Source organism: Battus philenor, unplaced genomic scaffold (genome assembly GCF_028537555.1).
Source record: "Battus philenor isolate CCGP_79_NKW_IND1 unplaced genomic scaffold, ilBatPhil1.0.hap1 SCAF_11, whole genome shotgun sequence".
Taxonomy (NCBI): domain Eukaryota; kingdom Metazoa; phylum Arthropoda; class Insecta; order Lepidoptera; family Papilionidae; genus Battus; species Battus philenor.
In genome coordinates this window covers 7539647-7553126 of record NW_027181673.1, presented here as the reverse complement: position 1 = coordinate 7553126, position 13480 = coordinate 7539647, and the positions used below count along the sequence as shown (strand labels likewise).

The following is a 13480-nucleotide window of genomic DNA, read 5'->3' as shown; positions in this document are numbered from 1 at the left end:
TGGAATTTAAAAGTTATCGCTCGGAATTCATTTCATTTATATATTTTGTCATATGGAATGTGAGCCAAGAACTTTTAAATATACGAAGTCTTTTAGGGTAGCTAGTATCTAATATATTTGCAACAGAGAAATAAAAAACTTCTATAAGAATATTTACCTTTACATGGGTTAAACAAAGGTACACATGCTAGGTACGTACGTCATCAATCACATCCTTCATTCGCATACCCGCAATCGCAGTACATTTAGCTCCTTAATTAAAGCTCTGAACAGATGGTACGGTGTTGGCACGCCGCCTCATAGATTTCAATTAATTCCTGTCACCGCACAAAATTGCTTATTTTATTATTGAAACGTCAGCTACTTGACAAATAGGCTAATTCATTAAAATGCTATATTTGGTATTTTCAATTTCGTTTAAAATATTTATCGTTGTTCCTATTTATTTGTTTTTATCAGAATGGATTCTGGGTAATTCATTTTCATAAAAGTAATTCTTTGTAATTAAGAGAAAATTTTGCGAAACAATACTTATACCTGAATAGACTTATTATACATTTACTCCTTTTTACCTATTTTCTATAAACTGGGGCCTGCCTAATCGTCCGAGTCAATTTTATTAATACTAAAAGAAGTACAGAGAAAATTTTAGGTTGTAGTCAACACAATTGAAAATGTATTTAATTTTAAAAGTAATTTACTATTCAGCTACGGATCAATGTCGAAACTATTTGTTATTTGGGACTCATCTACGTTTCTTGATCAGACACAGAATGAAAATTGCAACCGGTGTTCATTTAAAAACTAAATTTAATACTTAAAGATGTATTTTGTATCAACGTCTAGTGCGTATTTTTTTAAAACATTAACGCGCTATTTATTTTGTATTCACACCATAATTCAACAGAATTATAAAAAATATTGACATCAATAGTTTGAAAATCTAAAAGAAAACTTTGGCACGACAGGAGGGACTCAAAGCTCTATAAGCCACTAATCGGCTTGTCACCCTCAGGTCGTGGCATTGACTTTCATATCACGTAGTTGCAATCTGCATGCCGACACAAGTTTAGGGGAGGTAAAAATATTTTCATACCAAAGGCACTCTCTTCATTGGCTTTAAACTATTAACTTTGAAGCTTACGAGAAGTAATTTTGTTTCAATTGTTTTTTCTTCGATAGCATTTAAAAAAAAAAAAAAAAAAACAACTTGAAGACCTTTATAACGGTTTGACATCCAAAGTAAAATTAAATGCAATAATTTCTTTTGATGTTTGTTACGCAGTTTTTGAATTTCATATTTGTAAAAGACGTAACTTAAATTATAAATATATATATATACATAATCCTTATAATGTTGCTTTAAAAGCCTTTTCTTTAAATTACCCGATTTTCCTATTTACTGGTCTATATCCAATAGCAGATTATAATGATTTCACTCTTAGATCTCTCATTTTTATATCCACCGCATAGAAATTCACAATGAATTTGTAAGTAATTATTTCGTTGACTTAGACTTAATATTTCAATAATTTACTTGTGCTGTGTAGTTAGTACATTACAATTTATTTACCTGAAACCGACGATTCAAATGATAATTCTATTTGAAGTAATCTATGTTTTAGGGAAAGGCTTAAAATTTTCAAGTCATGTATTAATATCGTTGCGTTATTAAGTTTATATAAATTTGACATGACTCAAAATTAATCTGAAGGCGTAACACAAGGCGTGCGGTACTAGGCGTCGCTTTCTAAATTTAATAAAGAGATCCTGTGTAAGAAGCATGGTAGGTACAGAGATTGATGTTTGCTGACAAATCAATCTTTTAAGATATATATTGAAGTTGTTGTCTCCGGTTAATTCTTTACAGTAAATGTTCACAGATCATTAATCAAACATTTCCAAAGTGGTTTGTACTTAAAGAAAAAATATTTTTTATTTAAAATCACCAAAATTATTTCTCGTTTTGTTTGCAACGGTAAAATTCGTAGTTTTAAAATCGACCCCTCAAATATGCGTCAAGCAAAAACACCACGTCCGATTTATGCCAGACCGTCGGTACGGGTTGAATGACAGTGACAAATGACGTCACATGACGGTCACGGACCGTGTTTTGCGTCACTTGCCTGTGTTCAATGTTATGACGTCACGGTTGCGTATCTTGCCTGACTTGTTTATGGCCAACCCGCTTGTCTGAAATACGACGTATTTGTCTAGAGCGTGACAAAGGCAGTTTAATAAAAAGAGAAAAGAAAATTACATTTCTGCTGCGTATATACAAGGATAAAAATACTGTTAAGAAGTGTTATTAAACATTAATTACACTGTTAATAAAAATAACTGTAATTCATCATCATTATTTTAGCCGTAGTCGTAGTGACCAGTTGGAAGCAGCCTGCATCCTTCGATTTCCGACAACTTTGACATACTCATCTGTCCACTTTTTTATTGAACATCCTACACTGAGCTTGCTAATCCAGTCTTCACTCCAAAACTTTAAGGCTCTAGCGGCCATCTGTTCTGCGCGCGATGTCACCTGCCTGCAGTGGGCATATCTTCCCAATCCACTAGGCTACATCTGTTATTATTATAATAATTATTATAGCTGTAACTTTTACTATATACTACTTAAATTTGTTGAATGGACTTCTGCAGTAATTTTAAAATCTGAGAAATCTTAAACAGTCATTATTGTATTTGTAATTTGTATCTGATTTGCGGAGTTTTAATCGTAGAAAAGTTTTTGTTGATACTAATAACAATTAATCTTTTAATGCCCTTAATATTATAATTTAACTATTCATTTATTAACAAAACTACACAAACGTTCACGTACAATTGTTTCACTGAATTAGAATTGATATTGATTCAAAACTTTTAATTAGTATATCGCAACTGCAAAAAATAACTTTATTTTTAACTTTAATATAAAAAAAGAATTAGTAATTTAAAATCTAAAAAGAGCAGAAATTTTTATACACTATGATCGCCAAAATCAAAGTAAAAAAAGTGAACTATTACTGAAAGTAACCGTATCTCTCATTAAATATCTATTTACTTGAAATTGTACTCAACGTTCCAGTAACTGAGTTTTTTTTTTAAAAACTTTTAATGCATAAAAATTGCGAGTAACTAAAGGCAATAAATCGCACCGACAAAACGTTATTAAGTAAACAAAGCTGTGACACCAAATGTACGAGGCCCAAGAGAGTTTATCAACTTTCATTATATCAAAGTTTTAATGATGATAAATCGTGTGCTTAAATACGTATTTAGAATCGTATTCCTCTTGTATAACGAGAGTTCGCGCGTCTTCTCTGGATAATTACTGTATCATTAATAACTCGCTGTCGACGGATGAGATACAATATTAATTTGACGTCATCCGTCTCTACACTAATGCTATCATCGGATAAATTAAGATGAGATATAAGGTATATTAAAATGAATGCTTTATTAAAATTTGGGTAACTGCTAAGTTCTACAGTAATATCCCATACTTAAATAACTAAACAAGAAGGTGGATACAATTAAGATCGATGGCGTCACGACAGGAGATCACGATAGAATTGGGGATAACGACCCAAGAAGGAGGACGAAATCACTAAACCTTACTGTAATAAAAGTTAGGAATTTAATACGGTAGAAAATATAACTGTTAGCTAATTACTGGCAAGGGCTTCCAAAGCAGCATTGGTAGGATTATTCAAATTTGGACAGCCAGGAAGAGATCTGGTAGGTAAAGTTGATCGCCAATATATTTTAAGGAGGCCTCTTTAGATCTACTCCGTCAGTCTAATGACTGACAAGTTTGCAGCAAAAGCAGCGTTTTAAGCCAAGTTTTCGGCCTCACTCTATAACGAAATGGACCCGGCACCCGTCCAGTGAATCCATGGAATGTTGAGAGAATTTACGTCTATTAGCGCCATATGTCGGTGGGTTTCGATAAATTAAAAATCCTCTCTCTAACAATGATCTAGAAAAGATCTCGATAGACAGAGGGAAGTGATATAGTTGAAATTGAAAAAACTTAATCGATCAACTGTTTAAAAAAAAACTGCTGAATCGTTTTTTCTCTATTTAGTATTAATTGCTAAATTTTATACGCCTCGACGAACAAGTCTCTATAATTACAGAGATAATCATTAAATATCTTTAACGCGTATTTATCAAGATATCGGAGTTAATTAACAAGATTACCTTATTTATTCGTAGCTTGAAGCATTATTAATTTTACGCGCAATGTCTCGTTTCTTTTTCATTAAAATCATGAATGCCCGTTAATGACATTTGACACTTTGTTAGTAAATATGCGTAAAAGTGTTTAAGAATTCAGAAACCAGAAGTCGTGCTGCTCTCTAGAGAAACAGATTATGAGAGAATGTGCAACGTCATAGCAGATTGTATTGTACTTATCTAAACATTTTTTTAAATTAATTTTGTCTACATTGGTGTTAGCTTATAATTGGTTGCGCAACGTATACCGAAACAAGTACGTATGTGTCATATTATTATAGTATATTTGTAACAACTATGAACAGACCTCATTAAACAATGTATTAAAATGTTGTAAAAAGTAATATGTGCAACAAATTAAAAATATTTTTTTTTGAAACAAAGCGTGTATTGGCATAGAACAGTACATGTAGTAGTATATCTAGCTAGTGCATGGGATTTCTCTCCGAGACCCAATCAAAAATGTGAATAACTGAAGAGGAACGTTAGTAACCGACATAGACCAGTGGATTAGTAAGTTGAAGTAGCAGTAGGCAGGCAACACAGGCGCTGGGATTTTAAGGTTTTGGACTGAAAACTACAGATTGGAACTCGGATCGGAATATTCACACCTTTACGAAGTCGACGGAGAACGCTGAAAGCAAGCCGGCTCTATTGGAAATCTATTGAGAAGGCTTATTTCCAGCAGTGGACATCCTACGGCTGAAATGATGATGATGTAAAAAGTTCTGAAATAGTGTCACATGACATGTAAGTTTTTCCTGTATGTGTATCTGATCAATCATACAAGCAAAGTAAGCTATGGTAAAATTGCCTTAGTTTCACAACGTGACTTTATATTGACTACCACGGGTAAGACCATCTACATATATTTAGGTTGTTTGTGAGGAAATTAGTGTCGACAGGTGGTCCTTTAGACTAACACGACCTATTTGGCTTATAAGACCGAGTGCATATGCCAAGATTTGTGTGGATGTGATCACAACATGTGTATATTATAGTACAGAGCCATAAGGGCATTCAGCCAAGAAACATTCATAAGTACTTGTTCATACGTATCAAATTAATAAGTGGAATTTGTATAGGTTTTAATAGGTATAAAAATGGATATTGTAATAATATTTACAAATATTTTCTTGTTAGTCATGTATTTTTTGCAGAATAGTTGTGCATAAGCTTTGTACGGCCTTCTTTACCATTCCTATACCGTGCCAACAAATTTTATGTATATAGGACTCGACTTCATCGAGATAACAGAATTTTATATGACCAATGTATAGCTAGACTTAATAATATTGTAAAAGAACGTTTATGATAAAGGTTACTGCTTTAATAGTGATGTGATCGCCTTGATATTTGATGTGTGTTGTATAAATAATATTAAATAACTTTTTAATGTAACATATACAGACATAATACATAACATATACAGTTTTTGTCCGGTCTGTGGAATTTGTCACTCGTTGGAAAAATTTTGAAAAATTTTTTTTTTCGTCTCTGATTTCGTAAAAACAGAAAATTCCTGTTTCCTTAAAGGCTACCATTTGATCATATTGCACCCATTTGGAAAGCAAGTCTCGTCATAATGTTTTTTTTTTATTTTTCACATAACGTTAAAGTATTTTTAATTTTTTTATTTATCAAAACTTGAGAGTAAAAATTTGCCGAAAGGCCTTATTCAATTTTGCGCTCTTATATAATGCACAACTGTCTCCTCTATCGCCATATTTCCAAAATATTATTTTGATTCATACTTTCCTAAGCATGTATGGTTTTGCACCATTAAAATACTCTGAAATCATTTACAATTTATTTCGTTCAACCTTCCGCCATCTGAAGTTAAATGATTCCAAGTATATTTATGACAGACGGGTGTCATTTTTCAATTAAAGTTAGCGTGTTGTTACCGTTGCAGTTCTTAATCATTATCCTGGTTTTCAATCAAAAATTATTGTTTTTAAATGCCCCAATAGTGCTGCAATTAAATCTTTATTCATTATCAGGAGGGTCGAATGGACACATTACGCGGATTGGAGATATTTTGCTGCTTTTTAGTATATTATAGCTTTATAGCTAAGAATACTAACAAGCATGTCTCAAGTTAAAGTTAATTAATTTATCTAACTGCTAATGTAACAATAGCTAGAGCGAAGAGATCATTAAACCGATAACCGTTGGAAAACAGTAGTTTTCAAGTAGTGATTCATTACAAGCTAACGTGTTTCGCATCTATCAGCTTCCGGCAAGCAATAAGTTACATCGCCTTTACACTGTACATCATTGAAGACTAAGTTTCGATCTACTAATGTTCCGTATGTTTAATACTTATAAATTTTAAATAATAAAATATTCACAGTTTTCATCATATTATATTAAAATTTCGTTCAATTATTTAAAACGACTTTTTACTTTAAGTAGTACAAAAAAATTGACACTGTACAGTGTGTCAATTTTTATTATCTGTTTATTTATTCTGTGGTCCTAAAATACTCCGATTACGGCTCCGATTTAAACTTGTCACCAGTTGTCCCCTGCCTGTCACGTGGCATGCACTGTCTTGGATGGATGTTTCTAAAACCAATTATTAGTTATTTTTACCAAAATGAATATTATGCCTTTAGAAGCTAAAGTGAGAAGATATGCATTTCTTAATGAACCTCCTTGAAGATAGAATTTCGTTAAATCCGATCTTAACTGAACTCTACTCGGCAAAAGAAATATATCTATCACATTTCCAGTCTAAGTAATTTAAAACCGTTCATATATTTAAATTATTTAATGAAAATAAAACAATATTAACACAATAATTACAATTTTTCGATCTGTATTAGCGTGCTATTATAGCTAAATGTATTAACTTGCCATTAATGCAAAATAATAAGTAAATTCTTTTCGTTTAATATGATTAAAAATTAACATTACTGCCAGCACTGCAGTTCGTTTACTATTTCCATCTTTTTTAAATGATGGCTTTAAAATTGTCGCAGCCTATAAAGAAATATTTGTATAAGCTCTTATCTCAGCCAAGCAGGCCATTTAAAATGCATTCGTTCCTTTCATCAAATTCGCAAAGCGAATATTCAACGAACTGACCGTAAAATTCGGCAGCACTCCCGCAATGGGAGCGGCCGTAAGCGAAAACTGTTTCATCGATGTTTCTATTAGCGATAAACTGAGCTGGTACTGTTAAAAACTCGTTGATTCACGTACAAACGCCACCAAAAAACATTTTCACCTAACTAAAATTTTGTTAAACGTATTGTATTGTACCCTTTCATTCTGCAAAAAAGGTCATTCGTCCAGTGTTCATCAAAATTTCGTATGCAGTTACAGAGTTACAGGTTTCAATTAAAAGCTGTCTATACATTTGATTTTTAACTGTTGACTTTCGGTCATAGCCGAAATTTAAAATCCTAACTACATCAAACACGTAATGAAATTACAACGTTTGAAACGTTAACACTCCGTCCTATTCAAACTAGTAAACATTTTTATGTCATTTATTTTACAAAATTGATTAACAAAATCCGATAATAATTTTGTTTTTAAAATAGTATGCTTTATAAAAACATGATTTCTATGAACGAAACACAGGGACATATTAATTCTTAAATTTTAAAATGAAATTCATAGTCATAAGCCTAAAAACTGACACAACTTGGAGTTTAATAATTTCTTTACCAATATAACACATTTATCTTTGACAACCTAATTATTCTTTTATTTATAATATACAAGGTTTTTGGCTAGATGTATAAAAACTTCACACTACTACACATTAACAGAGAGCAAAGGAGCTATACATTCACCCCTAACCTATCAGCTTGTATAAAATATGTTTAACAGTATCTATATATTTAGTGGCTATAAAATGTGTAATTGTATGTTTAAATGTATATCGTGTATTTTAAAAATATAATATTTCACAAAAGATCATAAATCGACAACGTAGCGTGTAGTTAATATTTTGTTCAGAGGACTAAACGGTGCCCCAACAAAAAGCTTAGCATCTCGTGTAGCGGGCGGTGTCTTGCCCTGTGCGCTTTCGAGCGTCTACGGATCACTAATTACTGCGTACCAACGCTCCGTCCGTATTTTTCATACAGATCACGGACTCGCTTAACTCGCTGCTATCGATTGGGAATTTCAGCTGAAAATTAGTTGGGGTCTCGCCGAAGCATTACAAGAATGCGGTTGAAGAATGAGTCTTTTCTTTTTCTAATTATTTGTAATCAAAAATAATTATTGTGAAATAATTTTTCTAAAGATTTAAGGATTCTATGTGATAATAAATCTTCGGAAGATGTTGCATTCACAAATGTGTTAGGGATATTTGTAAAATAGTTCATAAAAAAAACTCGACTGAATTTATTATGGTTTCTTTACAAATCAATTTCGAAGTATGGGGTCACCAAAACCGCTGTACCGCGCTCACAGCAAGGCGACATGCTGTCATGATACGGATATATATATATATACATATATATATACATACATATATATATATATATATATATAATATGTATACATATATATAAATAAATATGTAAATATACATGTATTTCTAAGGCGTGGTACACCGGTTTCTGTAACACTCTAGTACGAAGTTTTAAGTTGAAGTATTGTCATTATAGAAAGCTCAATTTACCTTAAGTTTTCAACAAATTAAGATCTTAATAAACGCCTCTCCGTGGATTAAGATATATTAGTGGTAGATTTTCGTCTTAAAGTACTAGGGAATATTGGAAAAGAAGACGTTCCAATCGCTTACTACAGGAATTTTGCCAATACTCAAAATATAATACCAATAAAAGCCGAGATATATAATGACAAACTATGTAATTATATCTACTTAGTCGTTTTTTTTTGCGAATACATTACGCAATAGTTCGAGAAACCGAGTTGAATCCTGAATTTATTTTCAAATGGAAAATGTTAACAAATATTGCTTTACGAATAGACACACCAATTCCGAACAATAATAAAATTCGTTTATTTTAACTGTTGCATAGTCTAAATATAGTGAAATCTTTTTTTATGTAGCTTGCATTTATTTACATGAAAAAATTATGATCGGAAACATTTGAATTTTATTAAGTAAATCCGCAACTTACTAAGTTTTTTTTTAACATTTAAGAAAAAAATAAAGTTTTTAACAAAAATTTCAATTGTTTAATTCTGTGGTAAAACTGTATAAAAGTAAGCTAACGTTGGTATCAGTAATTAGTTCGGTGAGCGAAATTAAAGTAACGAAAGTGGTTTTCGCAGTAGAACATATAAGGGTTGTTGAAGGGCCTAGCACTTTCGGAGGTGCTAACGCCGCTTTGGCTTGCAACCTTTTCAACATTATTTTCATTCTACTTTACGACTATACTCGTAGTGCCAATAAAATGAAAACAAATGATACTTTTAAGCTGTAATGTACATTTACACTATCCGTTGACAGGATAAAAAAATATTAACAATTCGATTTATAATCCTAAAACAAAAAATTTAAATGCGAACGAACTTTTTCAATCTATTGATGCAAAAGGAAACGGTTTTATGAATATTGTTGAATTTTACATCACTGTCGCATATACAAGGTAAATGCTTATAAGTGTAAAAGCTTTAAAGGGGTGAATGTGTAGCTCATTTAATGTTAATTAAAATGGTACATTCAATCTAAAATTCAATATTTTAAAAATGTTAAACAAAGTAATGACAATTTAGTAAGAAAAACATTTTAAAAATTCTTATTACTACATTATTAGTTATTACTTAATACGAAGACCCTGAAGACTTTATTGCCAGAAGCTAATGGCTTGTGGCGTACTAATAGTTCCAGTCATGAGTTAGCTCAGCTTATTGCTGAAAATTAGCCGTATATTCATCCTTTTGAAGCTTTTACACCTATAACCAATTCACCGAAAATCTGTATATATGAGATTTAGTAATCTATGACCTCTTCAAATGTTTTATAAATACGCGGGATTGTATATTGGATATTTTAATAAAGTTTTCATACATAAAACTTGTAACAAACAAGTAACTAGGCGCTAATGCGGCTGCGTTCACTTCTACTCGCCCGTGCCTCCACTCGTTGTTTTCTTTTTGCACTTCAACAGCTCTCGTGTGCGTATCCACGGCGCTGAGTGTCGGCGGGTGTAAATTGAAACACTTGCAAATTTACTCCATACATTATTCATGTGACAAACACACTCAGAGCTAGAGTCTGACAGTTTCAGTTGACGCACAAATTCACGAAAGTGAATTCCGAACAAAGCAAAATCGAATGACTCCATAATGTTTGTGAAACATTTGTTTTAGGTAATAAACTTTATGTACAATTGTTTTTAACTTTAGGATTGTTATACAATTTGATGTATATTATATTAATAAAGGTAATAAGCAATGGATTTGAAAATCGCACTCCTTCTGTAGCGACTTCGAGCCACATAAGCAAAGTGGGTCAACTATTATACGTCTAACAAATGGTTGCCCCTCCTAAGACGGGTCTGCAATAAGGACTCGGCTCAGAAACCCACAACCTGAATTATTCTGACCCTAATAAATTTGTCGAGTCAAACGGGCGTTGTAAGACAAATGAGTTTCGAGACGTGTGGCGGTACTAATTTGTTTTAGGATAATTTGCTTCTACATTATCTAATACGGCATGTGAAATAGTTTCCTACTGAACCTCAACTCCTTAGTGACAGTTCTACTGTTTTGTAATGTAAGATTCCTTTTCAAGTCTTTTAAACTTTTTAAAAGAAAGTGCCTGCTTATAACAACGTCAGGCGTAGATTGTTGAAATAAAAATTCCCAAGCAATATTACGTTTCGCTTTAACCTTTCGCTATGAATCATTAGGGGTCGTATCAAGTCATTAGCCCAGTAAAATCACTAGCGTACTTTAAATAGAAACACAAAACATTTTTCTCACAGCTACTTAGCAGAAAAAACAAGCCCAGTGTTCTTACTCAAAGGGACTCTCGCAAGCGAGACACCATTAGTAAAATTTATGTTCAAAATTTTTAATAAGTATATTATAATTTTAGAGGTGTAAAAATTTAATAATATTTTCAACAATATTTTTAATAAGAATTTATTTTCTGAATGTTTGTGAAATAATTACATGATATTATAATAATTTAATGCAAACAAAACCTACAAGCTGTCTGAAATGAAACGTTAATTTACAAAACACATTTTACCTTCAAGAGTTTAATGTAATTTCTTTCTCACCAAGGCGTTTCCTGAAATAAATTACAAGTGTAAAATTCACAACAACAAAAGCGAAACAACAAAAGGCTCGCGGCTCGCAACATCCGGACGACCCTTCCAAACTTAGCAGCCTGATTACGGATTTCCGAACAAGAAAAATAAAAAGAATAATGCCAAACATGTTTCTAGCCAAGTGTTTTGACACAAGCCATTGTAGAGCCATCAATAAAAATTGTTTTGTTACTTTTGTTATTTATGATGGCAACGTATTTAACTAAAATTATCGTAGCTTATATTTTGAATTGAATGTTTCCTGACCAAAACAGCGTTTATATGATAATCAACATAATCAAATATATTTGGCTGCGGAGTGTAATGTTGTACGTAAAGATTAAATCTTGGATCTTTTCGAATATCTGTTGATTTCCGAACTACTTCTTTTGAAGCTACTTTTTTGGTAACAAACGGGCCTCTGTCTTCTTGGAACAAAGCAGAAGATAATTTCCTCCATAGAAATGGCTTCTTATGCTGCGGACCATGATGTGTCATACTATGACGCGTGTCTTTAACTTTTGGCGCTTCTGCAGTCAATTGATACATCTCAGGCAAAGAAAGATACCAGTAATCGGAACCATTTCCGATTATCGGAAAGAGTCGCTTGTTCGAAAAACGCGGCCGATATTTTCGTACAAATTCATCATATTTATTCTTTAGCCTTTTCATATATTCCGTGTAATGGATAGATTTCAAAAGATTTTCAAACTCTGACAGTTCACTAGTTCCTAATTTAGAATAAATTCCACCGCAGACGTAAGTTCTTAAGAGGTGATGTAATTTAAAAACAACGAATGCGAGCCATTTTCTCGCTTCTTCTTCTAACATCTTTAAGTCGTCAACTTTAGTCCTGATACCGAACTCAACTGCCACAGCTGCTTTTCTTTCTCCCCGTTCGGTTACTATTTTCAACCATCTTCGATATGAATAATAGTCGAATTTCGTTTGCCTTGAAAAATGTCCGCGCCATAAAGCCTGTTGATAAAATTTTTTACAAGAATTACATGCAATGAAAATTTAAACTTGAAATTTTCAATCTCTACGTAAATAACTATCGCCTAATTACATTGAATATAAATTTATATGTGTGGATGTACAAACGTACCTGAATTTTTGTGGCAGCTTGATTATATCGCTTATTATGCTTATTCCGGACTGCCTCTATTAAAGCTCTTCGATAAGCTTTACGACTTAGATGTTGTCTAAAGGCACACTGTATTGTGAGGGCATTTTTAGACAACCATGCCACGTGTTTTCTAATTAAATAGCCTCTAGCGACACGCTGTAGAAGAACCACTGCTGTAAAACGCTGGTGTCGTTGAGCTTCCGCAAGTTTTGATCGTATGTATAATTCTTGGTAGTAATTATATTCATTTGGTAATAGTTCGTACACCGTTGCCATTTTCGTTGTTATTAATTTGACGTAAACGTCATTTTCGTGGCATTACGTCTACTGCTGACACTTGACAAGTCGGTTACGCGTTTATTTGTACTCGTTTTAGAGTTTATTTTTGATTTAATTAAAAAAAGTTTTTGTATTATATGTCTATATATGACTTGTCATCATTTTAAATAGAAGACAAAACATTTTCAATCCTGGCCTTTTTTGATATCGTATCTGCAGATTAATACTCATCTAAAACTATTCGTTGTAGTTATTTTACCACTAAAATAAATCGCATATTATACAACGAAAGTAAGCAACTGACATCGTTCAGTTGATCGGCAGGTTTAAGTTGAAGTGGCCATTTAACACGCAGGAGGGCTGCTGTAGCATTAAAGTTTTGCAATAGAGCCCAAGGACCGACAAGCGCAGCACAGGACGTTCGTCCAAAAGGTGAACAGATAATCTAGTTAAGACATTTAATTAAAGCCCAGAGAGAAGACCCAGTAGCATTAACCGTCCTATGGCTGCAATAATAATGAAAATATGTTTAAATATTTGTAATAATTTCAATCTTATTATTGAAGTGAAATTAAGACGA

General features: G+C 32.5%; 1 protein-coding gene across 1 annotated transcript; it reads right to left on the bottom strand.

The window, feature by feature from the left end:
• Positions 1-11711: 11711 nt before the first annotated feature.
• Positions 11712-12897, bottom strand: LOC137932109 (spermatogenesis-associated protein 17-like). Its single transcript, XM_068775684.1, has 2 exons — positions 12601-12897; positions 11712-12470 (listed from the first exon to the last, which is right to left on the bottom strand). The coding sequence occupies exons 1-2, from the start codon at positions 12895-12897 to the stop codon at positions 11712-11714; spliced, it is 1056 nt and encodes a 351-aa protein (XP_068631785.1).
• Between the last annotated feature and the right edge of the window lie 583 nt (positions 12898-13480).

Bases quoted from the DNA above. Each gene is read 5' to 3' on its own strand.
- LOC137932109 (XM_068775684.1), bottom strand. From the start codon at position 12,897: ATGGCAACGGTGTACGAACTATTACCAAATGAATATAATTACTACCAA. The intron at 12,471-12,600 runs GTACGTTTGTAC...TTTTATCAACAG, and splicing joins AAGCTGCCACAAAAATTCAG to GCTTTATGGCGCGGACATTT.